Source organism: Colobus angolensis, unplaced genomic scaffold, assembly GCF_000951035.1.
Source record: "Colobus angolensis palliatus isolate OR3802 unplaced genomic scaffold, Cang.pa_1.0 Scaffold141, whole genome shotgun sequence".
NCBI lineage: Eukaryota > Metazoa > Chordata > Mammalia > Primates > Cercopithecidae > Colobus > Colobus angolensis.
Genome location: NW_012114500.1, coordinates 461,578 through 483,085, shown reverse-complemented (window position 1 = coordinate 483,085; position 21,508 = coordinate 461,578). Strand labels below are relative to the sequence as shown.

The 21,508-nt window shown below is 35.8% G+C and overlaps 1 protein-coding gene across 2 annotated transcripts in view; it reads left to right on the top strand.

Annotated features, from left to right (window-relative positions):
- The window catches only part of SASS6 (spindle assembly 6 homolog (C. elegans)), a 50,995-nt gene that overhangs the window by 12,285 nt on the left and 17,202 nt on the right, over window positions 1-21,508 (top strand). For both annotated transcript variants that reach the window (XM_011935169.1, XM_011935170.1), the window contains 9 exons: window positions 422-487; window positions 1,748-1,867; window positions 7,909-8,100; window positions 10,380-10,574; window positions 10,667-10,756; window positions 10,831-11,010; window positions 11,376-11,457; window positions 12,474-12,610; window positions 15,004-15,132. In XM_011935169.1, coding sequence (XP_011790559.1) covers window positions 422-487; window positions 1,748-1,867; window positions 7,909-8,100; window positions 10,380-10,574; window positions 10,667-10,756; window positions 10,831-11,010; window positions 11,376-11,457; window positions 12,474-12,610; window positions 15,004-15,132 — 1,191 coding nt within the window. The remainder of the gene's footprint in view (window positions 1-421; window positions 488-1,747; window positions 1,868-7,908; window positions 8,101-10,379; window positions 10,575-10,666; window positions 10,757-10,830; window positions 11,011-11,375; window positions 11,458-12,473; window positions 12,611-15,003; window positions 15,133-21,508) is intronic.

Here is a 21,508-nt window from a genome sequence, read left to right as displayed (position 1 = left end):
TTACGCCATTCTCCTGCCTCAGCCTCCCGAGTAGCTGGGACTACAGGCGCCCACCACCTCGCCCGGCTAGTTTTTTGTATTTTTTTTAGTAGAGATGGGGTTTCACCGTGTTAGCCGGGATGGTTTCAATCTCCGGACCTCGTGATCCGCCCGTCTCGGCCTCCCAAAGTGCTGGGATTACAGGCTTGAGCCACCGCGCCTGGCCGAGTTTTTAGAATCTTTCTAGTCAAATGCTATAGATTAGTGCATCTCAAACTTTAAATTATCTGGGGATCTTGTTAAAATGATTTAGGTCTGAGATGGAGCCTAAGAATCTGCATTTCTAACATGCTTCCAGGATGATGCTGATGCTATACTTTGAGTAGCATGGCTATAGATGATTACATTGTAAATTGTGTAATTTTATTATTTTTATGAATAGGAAGAAAAATTATCATTGATGCAATCACTAGATGATGTTAATAGGCAACTGGACTTTACACAAAAGGTAATTCGAATTTCACTTTGTCTTTGTAAGTCATCCAGATATTGGCGCTGAATTGCTTCCTTGACTCAGTGCCAAGCTTTTATGTATTTTCTTTCAAATCATGCTTCCATTGAATTTCCTCTCCTCTTTGCCACCCTTCAGCTACCACTTAATTATCTTAATCTGATACTTTCTCTTGTACATACTTGACTTTACACAAACATTTCTGTATCCCCAATATGTTCCCTTGAGTCTTCATTAAATAAGATGTGTACATTTCTGTAACATATTGGTTCTCCGCTCCCCACTTACTGCCTCATTCCTCTGGCCTAAATGACTTTTCAGTTCCTATGCTCTAAACCTTTCCCTTTCTTTGCTATGTATAGAATCAATTCCTCTGATAGGGTTAGCATCATTTTAGTCATAGCTACAACATTTCTCCCCTAGTCCATGAAATTGAAGGCCAGAGTATCTGTTTTACCTTGTTCTTGCTTTGCTTTAAGAAACTATCTGAAGCTGGGTAATTTATGAAGAAAATAAATGTAATTGGCTCGTAGTTCTGTAGGCTGTACAAGCATGGTGCCAACATCTGCTTGGCTTCTGATGGGGGCCTGAGGAAGTTTACAATCATGGCTGAAGGCAAAGAGGAGCAGGTGTGTCACATGGTGAGAGTGGGAGGAAGGAGGTACCACATGCTTTTGAACAACCAGATCTCGTATGAACTAACTGAGTGAGAACTCACTTACCACCAAGGGAATGGTACTGAACCATTCATGAGGGACTGTTCCTATGATCCAATCACCTTCCACAGGCCCTGCCTCCACTGTTGGGGATTACGTTTGAACATGAGACTTGGAGGGGACAGACATCCTAACTGTATCGGTATCTGATAATCTGCATGGCCTCATGCAGAAAATACCCCTGCACAATGTGGCCCACAGGGCCATGTTACTGGGTTTTATATGTAAGTGAACTATTCCTGGTAATCGACTTGCTTCCCCCTACCCCTCTTTATTGGGTGATAAAGAGCCAGATTTAATTAAAAGCTTTAATTAAAAGATAGTTTATCTTGACCTGTGGGCCGTTTTGGGTCTAAGATTGTTTTTATTCTGATATTGATTTCCTAAAATTAAAAAATTTTGTGTAGGAAAAGGCTTTGAACATGTCCTGAAAAGCTATAATTTTGTTTTCTTTAATATCCTTGTAAATATTGATATATTCTAATCAGAAGTATTATGTTAAGGAGACTATCTTTATATTTTGTGTTAAACTCTAATGTAGACATTAGCAGAAAAAAACCAAGAATTAGATAAGTTACGGAATGAATGGGCGTCACACACAGCAGCCTTGACAAACAAGCATTCTCAGGAACTGACAAATGAAAAGGAAAAAGCCTTGCAGGTAAGAACACTAAAGGAAACTGAAAAAATATCTTTTATGACTGTTGGTCATTTTGTTAATTTTGAAAGTAATAAATGCTTGCTTTAAATTTTCCAAACATTACAGAAGTATATAAAATGAAAATAAAAATTCTATCTTTCAAAGTCTTACTACCCAGAGATAATCTATAAACATTTTGATATATTTTTTCAGACTTTTCTCTGTGTATATGTAAATAATATGCAATTTATAAATATTTGCTTATAAACTTATAACTGTAAATTATGTTGTTTATATATGTGCCCATTTATGGGTTTTCGGTTTTGTTCTCTACTAATGGGGTCTTGTTGGATATATTGATTGTAACTTTTTTTCACTTAATATGATACCATTCTATATCAGTTAAGATATTCCTTTTTAGTGACTGCAGAGTATTCATTTTGGGTTAACTTAAATTATTTAACTGCTTACCGAAATGGTGGTCATTTAAATGCTTCAAAATTTTGGTTATTTTAAGCAATACTGCAACAAGCACTCTTAGTTTCTAGAAGTGAAACTGCAACATACCTATATAAAATATGGATGGACACTGCAAATTTGCCACCCAAAAAGGTTAAACCAAATGAAATCCCAAAGATAAGATAGTGTATAAGGATATTTATTTCCCCATATTCTCGACATTGTTTTTAACCTTCTTAATTCTTTCTTTATTTTTATTTTTTTTTTGAGACGGAGTTTTGCTTTTGTTGCCGAGGCTGGAGTGCAATGGCACAATCTCGGCTCACCGCAACCTCCGCCTCCCGGGTTCAAGTGATTCTCCTGCCTCAGCCTCCCGAGTAGCTGGGATTACAGGCATGTGCCACCACGCCCAGCTAATTTTGTATTTTTAGTAGAGATGGGATTTCTCCATGTTTGTCAGGCTGGTCTTGAACTCCCAATCTTAGGTGATCTGCCCACCTTGGCCTTCCAAAGTGCTGGGATTATAGGCATGAGCCACCGTGCCCTGCTACCTTCTTAATTCTTAATATTTGCCACCTGATCTTAAGGTAATACTAGTTTTAGTTTACATTTCTTATGTTTTTTTGTGAAGATAAGCATTTTTATTTTTTATTTTTATTTATTTACTTTTTTTGAGACGGAGTCCCATGCTGTCTCCCAGGCTGGAGTGCAGTGGCGTGATCTCGGCTCACTGCAAGCTCCGCCTCCTGGGTTCACGCCATTCTCTTGCCTCAGCCTCCCAAGTAGCTGGGACTACAGGCATGTATCACCACACTGGCTGATTTAAAAATTTTTTTTGTAGAGATGGGGTTTCGCTGTGTTGCCCAGGCTGGTCTTGAACTCCTGGCCTCAAGTGATCCTCCTTCCTTGGCTTCCCAAAGTGCTGAGATTACTGGCATGAGCCACTGTGCCTGGTACTACCTTTATCACATACTAAATTTTTTTATGTACTTGGGCTGGTCTTTGGACTGTTGTTAAGAACTAATCTCATTTTCTTGTTCAGTGGAGAGATATAGCTCTTCATTTATTAAGGTCTTATTTGTTGAAAACAGACTTTTTACTCTTTATCTCTCTCCCTTTTTCTCTTTTCTCTTTTTCTTTTGCAGCCTTGTTAAACAATGTTTTTGTCTAGGGACTTTACAGATTTTTACTGCATAAATGAGACCATCCACTCCCTACCAGTACCACTGTGGTTAAATTTATAATTGTTTATCAGTAGTGTACATTAATGTCATATCCAGCCACCTTACTGAATTTGCATACTGTTTCTAAGAGTTTTGAAATTGATTATCTTATGTTTTCCAGGTAGATATATAAACTATAAAAAATAGTAATTTTTTCTCTTCCTATGATGAGTGTCCTTTTTTTTCTTGTACAGAAAAATACTGAATAATAGTGAAATTTTCATCTTGTTCCAGTCTTTTTTGGTAAATAACTAAAATATCTCACCATTAAATATGATGTTTGCTTTGCATTTGAGAGAGAGGGTTTTCTTTTCTTACTTGCTACCTAAGAATTTTAATTCAAAGAGTGCTAAGTCAGATAAAATGAGTTTTGGGATCCAACCAAATAATTGTGTCATTTTTCCCCTTTAGTAGTGTAATAAATTATAACAATAGGTTTCCAAAGGTGGAATCATCTTTGCTTTCATAGAATAATACTTACATAGTCATAGTGATTTTTAATAAACTATTGTATCAATTTGCTATTATTTAACTTGGGATTTTTGTATTTTTGTTTATTTGTTTTTAGAGACAGAGTCTTGCTCTTGTTGCCCAGGCTGGAGTGCAGTGAGGTGCGGTCACAGCTCACTGCATCCTCAACCTTTGGGGCTCAAGCGATCCTCCCACCTCAGTCTTTGGAGTAGCTGGGACCACAGGTACAGGCCACTAGGCCTAGCTAATTTTTTTTTTTTTTTTTTTTTTAAGAGATGGAGTCTCACTATGTTGGTCAGGCTGGTCTCAATCTCCTGGCCTTAAATGATCCATCCGCCTTGGCCTCCTGAAGTGCTGGGATTACCGGCGTGAACCACCATGCCTGGCCCAGGATGTTTGTATTTGTATTCATGTGACCTTGGTCTGAGATTATCTTTTTCCTGCACATCGTAGTTTGCTTATTGCAATTGTGGGTTATAGACTATGGTATTAGAATTATGCTAGCCTCATGAGATGAATAAGAACATTTTTCAATTTTCTTTATTCTTTGAAACAGTGAAATAACAGTGAATTAATCTGTACCTTGAGGGCCTGATACAATTAGCCATTTAACACCATTTGGATCATGCACCTAGTTGAAACATTTATCTTTTTCTTTTCCAGTTTTCTCCATCATTATTGGTCTGTTTAAATTTTCTCTTTTTTCTTGAGTTTTGCTAATTTATATTTTCTTAAAAAGCCATGTGTTTCATCTATGTGTTTTTATTTTTAAAATTTATTATTATTATTTTTTTGAAGATGAGGTATTGCTATGTTGCCCAGGCTGGACTCAGACTCCTAAGTTTAGGCAATCCTCCTGCCTCAGCTCCTCTAGAGTAGCAAGGACTACTGGTGTGTGCCATTGTACGTGGCTACTGTCTGTGTGTTTAAATATATTAGTACAATATCGTGCATATTGTCTTGTGATTTTTAAAATCTCCATATTATTTCTTTTATGTTCTTAATTTGTTTTGTTTAATGCAACTACATGGTTTCTCTATTGTTTAGTGTTTGCAAAGAACCAGTTTTTCATTTCATTAATTAATTCTGCACTGTTTCCCCCCCTCCCCCATTTCATTAATTTCTGTTTACTACCTTTTTTTTTTTTTTGGCTTGATTTTGAAGCAAGTTGTGTTCTTCTCGATGTTGTTGTTAGACTGAGGGGTACGTGTGCAAGTTTTTTTCTGGGTATATTGCATAATACTGGAGTTTGGGCTTCTATTGAACTCATCACCCAAATAGTGTACATAGTGCCCAATAAGTAGTTTTTCAACCTCTACTCCACTGTATCCCTCCCTCATTTTGGAGTACTCCTTGTCTATTGTCCATGGAAATAAGTTAGATCTAAAAGTTTCTTCATAAGGGCATTTGTTTAAAACTCCAGAGTGACTGAAGGAATTGTTTGTATTTCTATATTGCACTTTCTAATAGGATTGTCAGACAGTCCTTTGGGACCTTAAAACCAGGTCAACACTTCTCTTCCTGCTAATAGATAATGTAAAACTTTAGTGTGCATGAGAATCATTTGAAGGGTGCATTAGAATGCAGATTGCAGGGCTTCATCCCCAGAGTCTTTGATATGGTTAGTCAGTGGTGGAGTCCAGGAACTCAGTTTCCTGATAGGTTCTTAGCTGATACTGATTATTCTGTTCAGAGGACCATACTTTGATAACCACTGCCATAGGGTGCTGTTACTCAAATTAGGCCAATTTTGTGGCTATACAGAAATCTGTTGAGGCAGGTAAACTGCCTTCTGTTATTACTGATGGTTTCTACAAATGTTACAGGTAATAATGGCTATATTATCTATATTTGTCACTTACCCATTCAAGTGGACATTAAACCTGTGTTATCTTTATGGCATTTTAAAAAGGCAAATTTGGGCCGGGCGCGGTGGCTTAAGCCTGTAATCCCAGCACTTTGGGAGGCCGAGACGGGCGGATCACGAGGTCAGGTGATCGAGACCATCCTGGCTAACATGGTGAAACCCCGTCTCTACTAAAAATACAAAAAACTAGCCGGACGACGTGGCGGGCGCCTGTGGTCCCAGCTACTTGGGAGGCTGAGGCAGGAGAATGGCGTGAACCCAGGAGGCGGAGCTGGCAGTGAGCTGAGATTCGGCCACTGCGCTCCAGCCTGGGCAGCAGAGCGAGACTCCGTCTCAAAAAAAACAAAAAAAAGGCAAATTTGATTCCTGCATTTTTAATTTTTCTTTATGTTTACACTTATTTCTCATGTTTTCTTTATACCTCCATTTAAAAAAATATACCGAGTAATCTTGTTTCTACACTAATTTCTTTGTAGAACCTTTTTTCCTGTGAGGAAAGTTCTAGCAACATATAGAATCACCCATCTTCCTTCTATTTCTTATATTATTTTCTTAATTCTGACTTCTATATTTCTTCACTTCATAGAATTTTTTAATTAATTTTTGTTTTCCCATTCATATCATTATAATTCCATCCCCAAAACATTTTTCTCATGTAATATTCTTCCAAAACTACTGTGTGCTTTTCTGATTTAAGCCTCTATAGAATATTCATTTGAAAAAATATTGCTTTCACCTCTACAAATTCTCCCTTTTCTGTTGGACTCTATTCTGAAACTGTTCCTCCAATGATTATTTTTTTTCTCCAGAATGGAAATTTTTTAATGTATTTTTTTCTAAAAATATTGAAATGATTCAGAAGTGAACAAAGTAGAAAATGTAAACTTTATAATCCTAGTTTTCACACTTTTTTTTTAAACAAAAATCTCCAAGGTTCTGATGTTCACTGGAGTAAAAACCCGTTCTTTATTTTCATTGCTTTTGGCCTCTATTGTCTTTAGTGTCTTTGATTACCTTCTTAAATAGTTACAGTTAGCATCTTTACCAGTTTGCTCTGATTTTTCTTCCTGATTGCTTCTTCAATGTTTTCTTCCAAGGTTGCATTTTCAGTTTTATATGGACTTCTTCCTGTTTTGTCTCTTTTTGCTCCTTCTCCTCTCCTTTTCAGTTTCCAAAAATGAGGAAATTCCTGAAGTAGTAATGTAAAAATTCCTAAGGTATTTTATGAGAGAGACACTCCCCTGTACTAGTGCTAAGAATTTTGAATGGGTATAACTTCTCTGGGATACAGTTTTGGAACTTGTATCAAGCTTTATATTTGTTTATGTTCTTTATTCTATAATTGATCATAAAGAAATAATCTGAATTTTAGATGTATGTCTGTACAAAAAAATCAATCATCATTTTATTTATAATTGTGAAAAATTGGAAACTAAATGTCCATAATAGGGCAGAAGTTAAATGAATTATGGAGTAGCCATGGATGGAATGTTGTGTAGCCATTAAAGACTTTACAAAGAATTTTTTAATGATGTGAGAAGGTGCAAATGCCAAGGGAATAAAATGTGATTAAATTGTATGAATAGCTTGATATTCATTAAATTTATTATGTGTATTGTGTGTTTATGTGGATGTCACTATAAGTATATAAATGATTGGAAGAGAGTACTCCTAAATATTAGGGGTGATTTCTGGATGTGATTATGCGTTGTGTTTCCTTTTTGCCCTTAAGAGCATGTATAACTTTGATAACCACAAAAATATGCTTTATTTTCCAAAGATATTTAGGATTTGATAGTGTTCGTTAACAAAAATGGTACTAAGATAGGTTTGTGATAGGATTCAGACTGGCAGTAAATATTGCACTGTTATAACCATGTTCAAATTTTATTGTTGGTAAAGATGACTTGGACTAATGAACCAACCTTGCTCATTTTACAAAGATAAAAAATAAATTACAATTTTTTTGTTCAAATCTTTCTGTATTTGTATTTCTGATTTTTTTCTTTGAATTTTGGTACTGTATTTTTATTATATAATAGGCACAAGTTCAATATCAACGGCAGCATGAACAACAGAAAAAAGATTTAGAAATCCTCCATCAACAAAATATCCACCAGCTACAAAACAGACTGTCTGAGTTAGAAGCAGCTAATAAAGACTTAACTGAAAGAAAATATAAAGGAGACTCCACTATTAGAGAACTTAAAGCAAAACTTTCTAGTGTTGAAGAGGTATTGAATGTTGATTTTTTTCTCCCCCAGTTTAAAAAAAAATTTTGATTTGGTTATTTTAATGTGGTTACTTGTGTAGGTGGTGTTCCTCTGGATGCTCTGTAGAGTTCTCTTGTGGTGTTAGGGTAATCTATTCAGACAATGCAAAGAAAATTGAGAATTTGAAATTTGATAAAAAGCCTAATTCATAACAGAACTGAGGTAAACTTGAATATTTTTAGTTAGGGTCTTGAGAGCGGATTACTGGCACAGCTGTCAGATTTATTAATGTGTTTTTAATAGTAGCACAGCACCTATATTTCATAGGGTACTGTGATGACAGGGCTGTTTTTTTTTTTCCCTCAGCCTACTTAACATAAACAATTATATGAAATTTAGTGTCTAGTAATAATGGTAATGGTAAAGATAATAGTTAATCCTTACTGAGCATTCTCTGTGTTAGGTACTGTTTGAAGTGCTTTACATATATTAACTCATTTTGTTGTTATAACAATTCTTTAAGGTAGGAATTATTATTAGCCCCATTTTACAGATGATGAAACTAAGGCACAGAAAGGTTAAAGTTGCCTAAGATCACATAGCCAGTGAGTGGAAGAACAAGGATTAGAACTCATCTATTATTTGCCTCTCTTTAGTACTACCTTGTTCTTTCAGGCAACAGAGAAATTTTTATTTTTTATTTTATTTATTATATTTAAGGTACGGGATACATGTACAGAATGTGCAGGTTAGTTGCATAGGTAAACATGTGCCATGGCGGTTTGCTGCACCTATCAACTCATCACCTAGGTATTAAGCCCCACAGAAATTTTTAAAATCTTGCTATAGTGCCACATTTGTTGTTGCTTTGGCATTGATTACAGGCTTCTTTGTAGCATTATACATTATTGTCATATGAATTGTTAGAAAATATATGTAGTTTTTTTTGTCTATATTGTAAATACCAAAGTTACCAGTGTTATTCTAGCTCACAAGACTTCAAACTCTATTTTGCCAGTCTCATGCTTAGAAGCTCTAAAGCCTGACCAATTTTGTGTTCAGATCCTCATATTGTTTTGCCCCAACAATAGATGTCTTCAGTTTTTCCTGCATACACTCTTCACACTGGTTGTAAAGCATTGGAAACTTCATGGTACGTTGGTAGTCTAAATACTTCAGTATAAGCTCTGATTTAATCATTCTCAGCCCTGGAACTGGTCATTATATAAACAGAACCTCATTATGTTGATTTTTATATGATCTAATAAAAATATTTCCTCCAGGATTTTAATAAGACTTTCAAATTGTTCTTGGATGTTTTTTAACTGCCGAGTATTCAGTTACCTGTTTTAAGTTAGAATTTTTAGGCAGTAGTGCCCTAAAAATAACAATTGCTACCATTTATTGAGTTTTACTGTGTGCCAACCAAAATGCTAGGTAATTTACATAATAATTTTTATGAAGGTTAAATGAAATAATTTATTAAGTATTTGTTATTTCCGTTTTACAAATGAGAGAACTGAGATTTAATTTAGAGAGCTTCAGTAATTACCAAGATCACACAGTAGAAGAGCCAGGATTTGAATTTTGTTTGAAACTAAAGTTTGTGCTCCTAAAACCACTGTAGTCACAATACCATATAATTATTTTTGGAAACTTTTGTTGAGAACTAAAACTATCTAGGAATACTATATCCTGGACTTTCATATACCAGCAGCCTTTCGGTTAATATTAGCTAATTGGGAAGAGATCTGTTGTAGATTTTTTAAAAATCTATTTTTAATGAACAATTGTAGTTTATTTTGCTTGAAAGAGTGAACAGAGAGATCTGGAAATGTTAACATTTATTGACATGGAAAGATATTTGTAGTACGTGAAGAAGGTAGATTATAAACTGGAGAGTATCAGCCTTTAAAAAATAATCTGTACATGTAAGCAACAAAGCAAAATGTTAATTCTAGATTGTGGCTCTCACCCTTGGTTACCCTTGGAATCAGTTGTGCAGACATCAGAAAATTATTATTAAAAGTTTTAAAGTTACTGTAATTTATTCATAAATTAGAATTATTTTATTTTCCTTTGGTATGATTGAATCAGATAGTAGAATATTTTACAATTACATTCCAGATATGTGCTACTATACCATTAGAAAGACATTCATGTTTTTTAAAAAAGTCTGTACTAAAACTTTAAAATTATTAAAGACTTTTTTTTATACGTTAGACATCTTAATTATAAATAACCAGATAAGGCAACTTCCCTTTTTCATAATGCATAATTTCTTTCTTTTTCCATTCTAGGAGCTGCAGCGGACTAAGCAAGAAGTCCTTTCTTTGCGAAGAGAGAATTCTACACTAGATGCTGAATGCCACGAGAAAGAAAAGCATATTAATCAGCTACAAACAAAAGTGGCAGTTTTAGAACAGGAAATCAAGGATAAGGACCAGCTTGTTTTAAGAACAAAAGAAGCATTTGATACAATCCAGGAACAAAAGGTCTACTTTTAAATTTTTCTCAGAAATTTATGATGACATTTATAAGTAAACACCAATACCCTAATTATTCATGTTTTTAAAAAATATATCAGGTGGTTTTAGAAGAAAATGGTGAGAAAAATCAAGTACAACTAGGAAAGCTTGAAGCTACAATAAAATCATTATCTGCAGAACTTCTAAAGGTTTGTTTTAAAGATTTTATAGAATAATATTTCATTAGATTACATAGAAATATACATATGAAGCTCTTTTATAGGCAAATGAAATTATCAAGAAGTTACAGGGGGATCTGAAAACCTTAATGGGTAAGTTGAAATTGAAGAATACAGTTACTATTCAGCAAGAAAAACTCCTGGCTGAGAAGGAGGAAAAATTACAAAAGGAACAAAAGGAATTACAAGATGTTGAACAGTCTCTTCGAATTAAAGAGCAAGAGGTAGTTAATATTTTAAATTTTTGTGTTGTAACTATATTTTTTCCTCATTTATTTTTAAAATTTATGCTTTGTTACATTAACAAATGGCTTTGGCCTTTTTTGTCAACAAAAGAACATGACTAGATTCAGTAGATGTTAATAACCTGTTTCAGTTTGGAAAGTTAGTTATCATGATTCAGATACCTTGATTGCTCATATATGTCTGTGTTTGTATACACACGTAAATATTTTATTACATAATTGAGCTAATTCCTTTATTCTCATTTAATAATATTAGTGGTAACCATTTATTTAGTTAATAATAGATTCTTCAGTTTTTATTTAACCTTTGTTTTGCTTGACTTGTGATGATTGATATATTTCAGGTATGCAAATTACAAGAACAATTAGAAGCTACAGTTAAAAAACTTGAAGAAAGCAAACAACTTCTAAAAAATAATGAAAAGTGTAAGTATGTTACATGTTAATGTAAATGAGGTTTGTAGTTTTATTCTTTTATTTTTTTGAGACACGGTCTCACTTTGTCACCCAGGCTGGAGTGCAGTGGCATGATCTCAGCTCACTGCAGCCTCCACCACTTTGGTTCAAGTTATCCTCTCGCCTCAGCCCCCCAAGTAGCTGGGACTAAGGTGTGCAGCACCACACTCAGCTAATTTTGTGGGGTTTTTTTGCAGAGACAAGGTTTTATCATGTTGCCCAGGCTAGTCTCAAACTCCTGAGCTCAAGTGATCCACCCGCCTCAGCCTCCCAGATTGCTATGTTTAGGTTTACAGGTGTTAGCCATTGTGCTCGGCTATAGTTTTATTCTTAACCTGAACATTTTATTTGAATTCATAAAAGTGTAGGTATTCTAAATCTAGACATTGTCCAATATATAAGTAATTTCTGCTTTAAATATATGTCTTAATGCCTTTTCTATAAATTTATATCATCTGCCCAGTAAAAGAGTTATCATCTTTATAAAGAAAACCATATCCCATTTGTCAGTAACCCACAATTAAAACTGTTGAAAATGTTGACTGTAATTTATTGTTTAAATTCTTCATTACTCCTTTTTTAAATTGCTATGTTTACCTAATAATAACAATATGAATTATTTGAAACCAAAACATAAAATTCTGATTTTAACTAACATTTTCTCAGTTTATACTACAGAGTATCATACATAAGATTGTGAATTTTAAGTAAACTGTAAGATATTCTAGAAGTGAAATCTTTCAAAGAGTTCCTTGACTAGCAGAAATATGTGCTTTGGAGAGTAATAAATAAGGAGTCCTATGTGGCAGCTTCTAAAATAAGAAACTTTAATGACAAAAATGTAGGTGAACCTATATTGCTCTCCTGTGATGTCAGGTAGTTATAAAAACTTGAAAAATCTTAATATAATTTTTAAATGTTTAAGATGATTAGAAAAATAAAAACAGTGAAAATTCTTTACCTTGCTTCTTGTTCTTTTATTTAAGTAATCACATGGTTAAATAAAGAACTAAATGAAAATCAGCTAGTGAGAAAGCAAGATGTATTGGGACCTTCTACTACTCCGCCTGCACATTCTAGCAGCAATACAATCAGAAGTGGAATTTCTCCTAACCTGAATGTGGTAAGATTTAAAACAAGATGTGAATGATCTTAGTGAATTTCCTGAAACAAAAATATTTCCAGATTGTTAGGAAGTTTCCGTGATTTAAGGTGCTGGTACCAATACATAGTGGAGTCCTACATTTACTAGCACTGAAATTAAGTTGCCCCTGGAGGTGGAACAAAGGCACACTTGCTCTGAACAAAGAGGCCGAGTTTGAAGAGGACACTTCTTTATAAGTCTTGACTGGATATTGAAATCTTTCAGTGCTAACTAAAGCAATACCAAATATACTGAAAAACTTGAGAACACACAATGTAAAACGTTTAGGAGACTTCGAGAAGAGAGAATTCAGGGTTTAGGCTTAAGCATAAACTGAATTCTATCAGAAAAAGAAAAGAAAGTAAAAAAGAAAAAAGTCCTGTTAGCAGGCTTGTCACCTTTAGATTCTACAAGAAACTGGTTATGAGATATAAGCTTTCTAGTTCCCATTACCAGATTTTTTTCTTTTTTGAGACAAGGCCTCGCTCTGTTGCCTAGGCTGGAGTGCAGTGGTGGGATCATGGCTCATGGCAGCCTTGACCTCCTGGGCTCAGGCAGTCCTCCCATTTTGGATTCTCAAAGTGCTGGGATTACAGGTGTGAGCCACTGTGCCCAGCCCTGCTTTTTTTTTCTTTCTCCCTGAGAAAAAAGACTGGGCACGATGGTTCATGCCTGAAATGCCAGCACTTTGAATGGGAGGCTGAGGTGGGTGGATCACCTGAGGTCAGGAGTTCAAGACCAGCCTGGGCAACATGATGAAACCCTCTCTCTACTAAAAATACAAAATTCAGCTGGGTGCAGCGGTGCATGCCTATAATCCCAGCTACTCGGGAGACTGAGGCAGGAGAACCGCTTGAACCCAGGAGGTAGAGGTTGCTGCGAGCCAAGATCGCACCACTGTACGCCAGCCTTGGGCGACAGAGTGAGACTCTGTCTCAAAAAGAAAAAAGAAAAAAAAAAGGGAGAATAAGAAAAGCAGCTTCTTACATTCAGAGGTGGTTTGGTACTGTCTGATAGTTAGGCCTAGGTGCTGCTAGGAGCTTGCCTAGCATCCACACATAGGCCTTGGAGCTCTCCTGTTGAACACAACAATTTCATGGAATGTTAACATCAGGCAAGGTTACTCTGTGACTCTGTCAATACAAAAACAAGACTGTTTCATAATCATGCCTGAACACAGACGAAAATAATAAACGTTGCTAAATCACAAATGTGGTCCATAAGCATCCTCATATCCTGGCTAACGTGAATGGCTGCTGTTGCTTTAATTACAGCTTTGACCTTAATACATTCCTCTTGCCTTATTAGATAGGATTTATTCAGATACCCAGTCATACATTTACCCCCTTTTCCCAGTAGCTTCCAATCCACAGTGAAACACCACTTAAACTTTTTCTTAAATCGCCTGACATGTGCCTAAATCCAATAAATAAGTCCCTTTTAAGGGAACTTTAAAAGAAGATACCCATGGTATCACTTTTGGAGATACCCATGTTTCTTCATGGTGTGCAGTTTCCCTTGTTGCAAGGAGCAATAAATCTAGCTTGTATATCTACCCGTGGGTTCCTGGTGGTCTTTGGCTGCAGGACACTAGCAGAAGGTTTAAACTTCAGATTCCTAATTGAATTTTTAACCTAATCTACTCTGGTAAGTCAGAGTACTGGATATCTAAAGAAAGGGAAAGATTGCTGTTAAATTGGAAAAAGGTGCAGAAAGAAGTGCCTCAGGCTGAATTACAAACTTAAAAAAAAAAAATTTTTTTGACCAGCTTAAAATTTGAATGACTGATGATAGGTGTGTAGAAGGTGTTTTTTTGTGTGCATCCGTTAGTGTGCACAAATGCGTCTCACGATTTGTGTTACCACTGGCCTCAGTATAAAAATAAACTTTGTTTTCATAACATTGGTTAATGTGTGGTAGCAGTATATTGAAAATTAGTGGCAAAACCAGTTATTGTCTAAGTCCGTTTAAGAACACTAATCTTGTTTTTGTGCTGTCTGACAGAAAATTATTTTTATTTTATCTCTGATTGGCCTATTGATCTCCAGACTCCCCCATTCCCCGCTTTTTTAGGAGACTTAGAGTGAAACAAGTTGGTTCAGAAGCTTGGCTTTAACTTAATACAAAGGTAGACCCAGTAGTTTGTTTTATCCAAGCTTACACAGCTGCTTTGAAAAGCCCTCTAGTTCAAAGTTATCGTAGCCCCATGGTAGGTAATAAAGCAGAGTTTTGTGGTGTGATAAACAAGACTGGCCTCCGAGATAGTGCTTTTAATTATTAATTATTATAATAGATGCTAATGCCACCTGATGAACAAATACTATTTAGAATTAATTTCTCATCTTTAATCATCTTTATGCTTTTATTTTTAGGTTGATGGTAGACTGACTTACCCAACCTGTGGGATTGGTTATCCTGTCTCCTCTGCATTTGCATTCCAGAATACCTTCCCTCATTCGATATCTGCCAAAAATACCAGCCACCCTGGTTCAGGAACAAAGGTAGCTAAATTAACTAATACTTATTCTGGGAAAAAATATAGCAACCTATTAGCATACAAACATTTCATATCTTTTAAAAGTTCATTTATTCTTTGGTCAGTTGTTAAGTAGTAGGTAGTGTATTAGATAAATATATTACTGAATATCTAGTATCTATGTCTACAGGAAATATATGCACTATGTATTTCTTGAGTCACTGTAATGTATAAAATCTTGACATCAATCTGTTTAAACCTCACTTATTTCTACTCAACCTCTCCTTTTTGTTTGTTTTGTGTTGTCCAGGCTGGAGTGCAGTAGTACAATCTCAGCTCACTGCAACCTCTGCCTCCTGGGGTTCAGTGATTCTTGTGCCTCAGCCTGCTGAGTAGCTGGGATTACAGGCATGCACCACTACACCTGGCTAATTTTTTTTGCAATTTTAGTAGAGGTGAGGTTTCACCATGTTCGCCAGGCTGGTCTCGAACTCCTGGCCTCAAGTGATCCGCCTGCCTTGGCCTCCCAAAGTGCTGGGATTGCAGGCCTGAGCCACCATGCCTGGCCAGCCTTTCCATTTTTACTCATTCTTCTACTTGTATCTCCTACAGCTCTCAAGCCTGACCAGGATTTCTGACTTCATACTGTTGGAGTCTTAGCTGTAATTTGGAGTCCATTGCTAGAATTTAAAGGTCTGGTAGGGCAGGCTTAAATCAAATTCTAAAATTTAGTTCTGACAACATTATCTCAGATAAGATATGACTAGCAGTCACCCCAACCCTTGATTTATTTGTTAAGGCTTTCTTCTACCTACTTGAGTTCTTTTTCCTAATTGTTGCTGTTATCTTAGATTTATATATTGTTTCTATATGTATTATAATTTTGTTTTCACAATAGTTTAATCCACCCAGATCAGTCACTGCTTTTATTTTCATTGCTAACTTCAGGTCCAGGTTTATTTTTTCTTAAATAATGAGGCAAATAAACATTTATGAAAAAATGTTTTATAAAAGATAAAATTGAGGACTTTGAAACTAGTATTATAAACTCTATCAAATTAGGTCTGGGCTACTCTAAAAATAAGTTGGCTGTGTTGCTCAGGCATGTGCTCTTTTTAGCCAAAGCCTTATTATCGCCAGGAGCTATGGAGAATTCTCAGTGAAATGAGAATTAAGCCTGAGTTTTTATGCCTGAAATACTGTTATGTAAAGGGTACTTAGATGCATATCATTGGCTCTTCTTGCATTGCTTATTAAGGAGAATTAGATGTGTATTCAAAGGAATGCTATTGTTTTATTATCAGTATCAGTATACTCAAGTGTGGTTGCATCTTGGGATCACTTTTTTTCTTTAGAATTATAAGTGAATTCACAGTTGTTTTTTATTTTAAACAACTTTCCAGGAATATATATATAATGTCCAAAATGAGGACAAGTGCTACTAGAGACAGTTGCCTACTTGATAGGACTAAGGATGACTTATAAAATAATACTACCATTCTTATAGGTCTTGGGGAATCAGAGGAATCATTATAATAAATATGTTCTTAAATACAGGAGCAAGACTTTCAATGTTTCCTGTATCAGTGATCTCCATATTCTTTTAATTATGTATTCCTAACAGGGGGAAAAACCCTAAAATAAACAGAACAATTTGCGCTCTCATCTCGAATACATTAATGTATATTTATTTGTGAATTTATGCATATGCTACTGAAATACTATATTGTATGCCATGTAATTATTGGTTAAGAAAGTGAAATCTGATATTAGGATTTAAAACCTGCCTCTGTCGATGTGAAGTTGATCAAGCCACTGAAAAACAAACAGCATTCAACTCCTACACTTCAGTTTTCCCACTTATAAAATGGAGTGATAATTTTCTCTACCTTACTGGATTATTAAGTGAATTAATGCATTTGCTTAGAATAGTACCTGATTCATGATAAGTACTCCATAAATGTTATATTCAAAAATAGAAATTAAAGAATGAGACTAAAAATAGATGTAAATGAAAGTTGTAAGATTTTTTTCTCAGACCTCAATGAATGGTCCTAATTACTGCCTACTTTGTCTTCCCCTACTCAGAGACCCACTTTAAAGCACCAAACACCACTACTTTGGTGATCATTGATCTAGGTAGTTTTGTGCTAGCAGCTATGTTGATTAAAACATGTACTTTTGAATTGCAGTTTTTAAAAATCACCCTTTTATTTTAGACATTGAACCTGTGATCTTCCTGATGCCTTAAAATGTTATTGTCAAGACGGAATACATTCAAGGAGATGTTTAACTGTGGGAATGTAAAATAACATGAGAAATTTGGCAAGAAACAAAATAATGCTGAAAGAATATGTGAGAATATTTAACAAGATTGTGCTGTTCTGACAAATAGAACAAATACTTGACAATTTTAAAGCAAGATACACAAAACTACTTGTTTTTTCTCTTTTATTTTTGAATACAATGATAGCCAAAGATTCATTCATTGAATAAGTATTTAATGAATGTCTACTATCTGCTGTGGCCAGGCATAGTTTTAGTTGCAGGAGATGACAGCAGTGAACAAGACAAATCCCCTGACCCTATGGTGCTTACATTTTGTGGTGAAACCCCAGTAGATAGTAAATTGTAATGTCTTTCAGACTAAACTGTTTATTCATTCATTCATTTATTCATTTATTCATTTATTTTTGTGACAGAGTCTCACTCTGTCACCAAGGCTGGAGTGCAGTGGCATGATCTTAGCTCACTGCAACCTTCACCTCCCAGGTTCAAGCGATTCTTATGCCTCAGCCTCCTGAGTAGCTGAGATTACAGGTGTGCGCCACCACACCTGGCTAATTTTTGTATTTTTAGTAGAGACAGGGTTTCACCATATTGGTCAGGCTGATCTCTAACTCCTGACCTCAAGTGATCCACCGCCTCGGCCTCCTAAGTGGTGGCATTACAGGCGTAAGCCTCTGTGCCCAGCTTGGGTTAAATTCTTGATCTTTAAGGTCAAACTTTCATCAAGGAGATTATGAAGTATGTGAGGGATTTTCCACAATGAGAAAGGGGCCAGATGATTGATTTATCTTTGTTCTTTTAATCTGGTTGAAAGGCTTAGGGAGACAATTCTGTTTACTGTTAAGGACCAAGAAACAAAGTCTGGAAATGCCATACACAATAGTCATGTACTACAAAGTAGTAGTGGAGTGGAGAGGAGACACAGTAATACACAGCGTTATTTTGAGTGAGCTCCAGTTTTTCATTCTAACCCTTGACCTGAGGAGAAGCAGCTGTCCTTTTTCATTGAGTCTTCTACAGAATGGAAATGTGACTCAGTTTATCAGCTCCCACAGGGCAAGCAGAGCTAGAAACTGTTTTAAGCTGGTTTGGGGAACCCCCATCCCAAGCACGGAGTGGATGCTGAAGGTTGTTCCCAGCATCCACTGGTGGTGACTGATGACTGGTCCTGGGCTCCCTGGGTCCTAGGCATCTCTTGATTCTCAGTGATGAACTCAGTTGGCCAGTGTGGACCTGTTGACAAATTACTCTGAATTACTCTAAGGTCTCTTTTGGCTTTATTCGCTAGTGTTTGAGTTTCTACAGGAACCTTTACATTTTTATTTTCTCTGAAGGAGTCTCTTATCCTCCTGACATTCTATAATTGTCGGTGCTAAAATGCTTGTTTTCTCTCAGTGTCATCCAGTACAGATCTCTAACATTTGTGTGTGACTGGAGGCTGCCCAAGGCCCTGTTGCCTCACTTTCTTTGTCTCGATAGTGTTTGGCCCACAGTGGGTATTCAGAGACAGATTTTGTCTACAGATAGCATTATTCAGTTTGATTAACCATCTAATTCACCTAGAGGTTTAAATTAATTTTTCATGTATTTGGTATTAATTGTTTTCAAAAGTAATGTGTAAGTATAGGAAGCTTCCAAAGGTACAAGAGGATGTACTATCTAAAAGTGCCTACTGTGATCCCCAGTCTTCTTCTCAGAGAAAAATACTGTTAGGAATTTCTTGTGATATATTCCAGAAATATTCAAAGCGTATATAAGACCATATGTATGTGCATGAATAAGTATATATATTCAGATGTATGAGTGTTTTTATATATAAACATAAATAGTACTTGCCAATTGTTTTGTGCCTTGCTTTTTTCATTTATGGCATTATGGAATAGGTAGCTGCAGTGTATCAGAATGTAAGTTTTTGTTTCTTTTTAATGACTTTATAGTATTCCAGTATATGGATGTACTATAATTAACTAATACTCTGTTTATGGATGATTAGGTTTTTTTCAATCCAGATGCTCATGCAGTGCTCCAGAAAATATATTTGTACATACATCTTGGTGGCCTGGTACGAATAGATTTATAGGATACATTGTTAGAAGTAACTGTGTCAAAGGCATTTTTGCATATCTGGTGACTAAAATAGTATCTTATTGTGATGTTAATTAACATTTTCTTGGTTAAAGTGAGAAACATCTTTTTATATATTTATAGGTTATGTTTCCTATTCTGTAAAACTCCTGTTTATTCATTTTTTGTTTTTCGTTTGTTTGTTTTAGTGATGGAAGTCTCCCTGTGTTGCCCAGGCTGGCTTCGAACTCCTGGGCTCACCTGATCCTCCTGGCTCAGCCTCCTGAGTAGCTGGGACTACAGGCATGCATCCTTATGCCTGGCTCTTTCTTTTATCTGTTGTTTTGTTTGGGAGGTTTAACATTTATAAAATGGTTTTATAAGTGTTCTTTACATATTCTGGACACTAATTTGCCGTTATTTTTAATGTGCTGTTTTGTTATTTTTGGTTTGTTTTTATTCTTCATTATACTTCCTTTTTAAAAATTTAAAGGTTATTAAGGTAGAATTTACATACCATGAAATCCTTCCACTTGAAGATTAGTTCAGTAATTTTAGTCAGCTTATAGAATTGTGAAACTATACCACAGTTCAATAGTAGAACATTTATATTACCCTAAAAGTACCCTACTGCCTGTTTGCAGTTTATCCCTACTCCTCCTCCTAGCCCTAGGCAATGCTGATCAGCTGTCACTATAAAATTAGATTTTCTGTATTTCATATGAGTAGAATCATACAACATGTAGTTTGTTTTTTTTATTTCTTTTTCTGAGATAAGATCTCATTCTGTCATCCAGGGTGGAGTGCAGTGGCACAATCATGGCTCATTACAGCCTCGACCTCCCTGGGCTCAGGTGATCCTCCTATCTTAGCCTCCTGAGTAGCTGGGACTACAGGTGTGTGCTACCATGCCCAAGTACCTTTTTTTGCATTTTTTGTAGAGATGGAGTTTCGCCATGTTGCTCAGGCTGGTTTCGAATTCCTGGGCTCAAGTTATCTGCCTACCTCAGCCTCCCAAAGTGCTGGAATTGTAGGCGTGAGCCACCGTGCCTGGCCACGTCTTTCCTTTTCACTCAGTATACCGTGTTTGATGTTCATCCAGGCTGTAATGTGTATCAGTAGTTCTTTTCTTTTAATTGCTCAGTAGTACTTCATTGCATTGATATGCCACAATTTGTTCATTCATCAGTTGATGGACATTTGAGTTGTTTTAAGTTTTTGGATATTACAGATTAAGCTGCGGTAAACTTATGTGTGCAAGTCTTTGTATTTATTGTGTTTGAGTACCTAGGAATGGAATGACTGGTGGCATATGTTTGATTTTTAAGAAACTACCAAATGTTTCCAAAGTGGTTTTACCATTTACTACTAGCAGTCTGAGAGTTCAGGTTGTTCTGCATCCTTCCAACAGTTGGTAATAGTCAGTTGTTTAATTTTAGCCATTCTAATACATGCATAGAAGTACCTTGTTGTGATTTTATTTATTTATTTTATTTTTTTATTGAGACAGAGTCTTGCACTGTTTCCCAGGCTGGAGTGCAGTGGTACAATCTCAGCTCACTGTAACCTCCACTTTCAGGGTTCAAGTGATTCTTGTGCCTCAGCCTCCCTAGTAGCTGGGGTTACAGGTGCACACCATCACGTCCAGCTAATTTTTGTATTTTTTAGTAGAGACAGGATTTCACCATGTTGACCAGGCTGGTTTTGAACTCCTGACCTCAAGTGATCCCCCACCTCGGCCTTCCAAAGTGCTAGGATTACAGGCATCAGCCACCGCACCTGGCCCCTCATTGTGATTTTAGTTTGCATTTTCCTAAAACCTAATGAAGTTGAGTATCTCTATTCATGTGCTTACTTAACATCAATATATTTACTTTGGTGATATTTCTATTTGAATCTTTTGACCATTGCTAAACAAGGTTGTCTTTTTATTGAATTGTAAGAGTTCTTTGTATATTCTGGATACAAGTCCTTTATCAAGTATATGATTAGCAAATATTTTCTCCCAGTGGCTTCCCTTTTCATTTTCTTTTTTTTTTTTTTTTTTT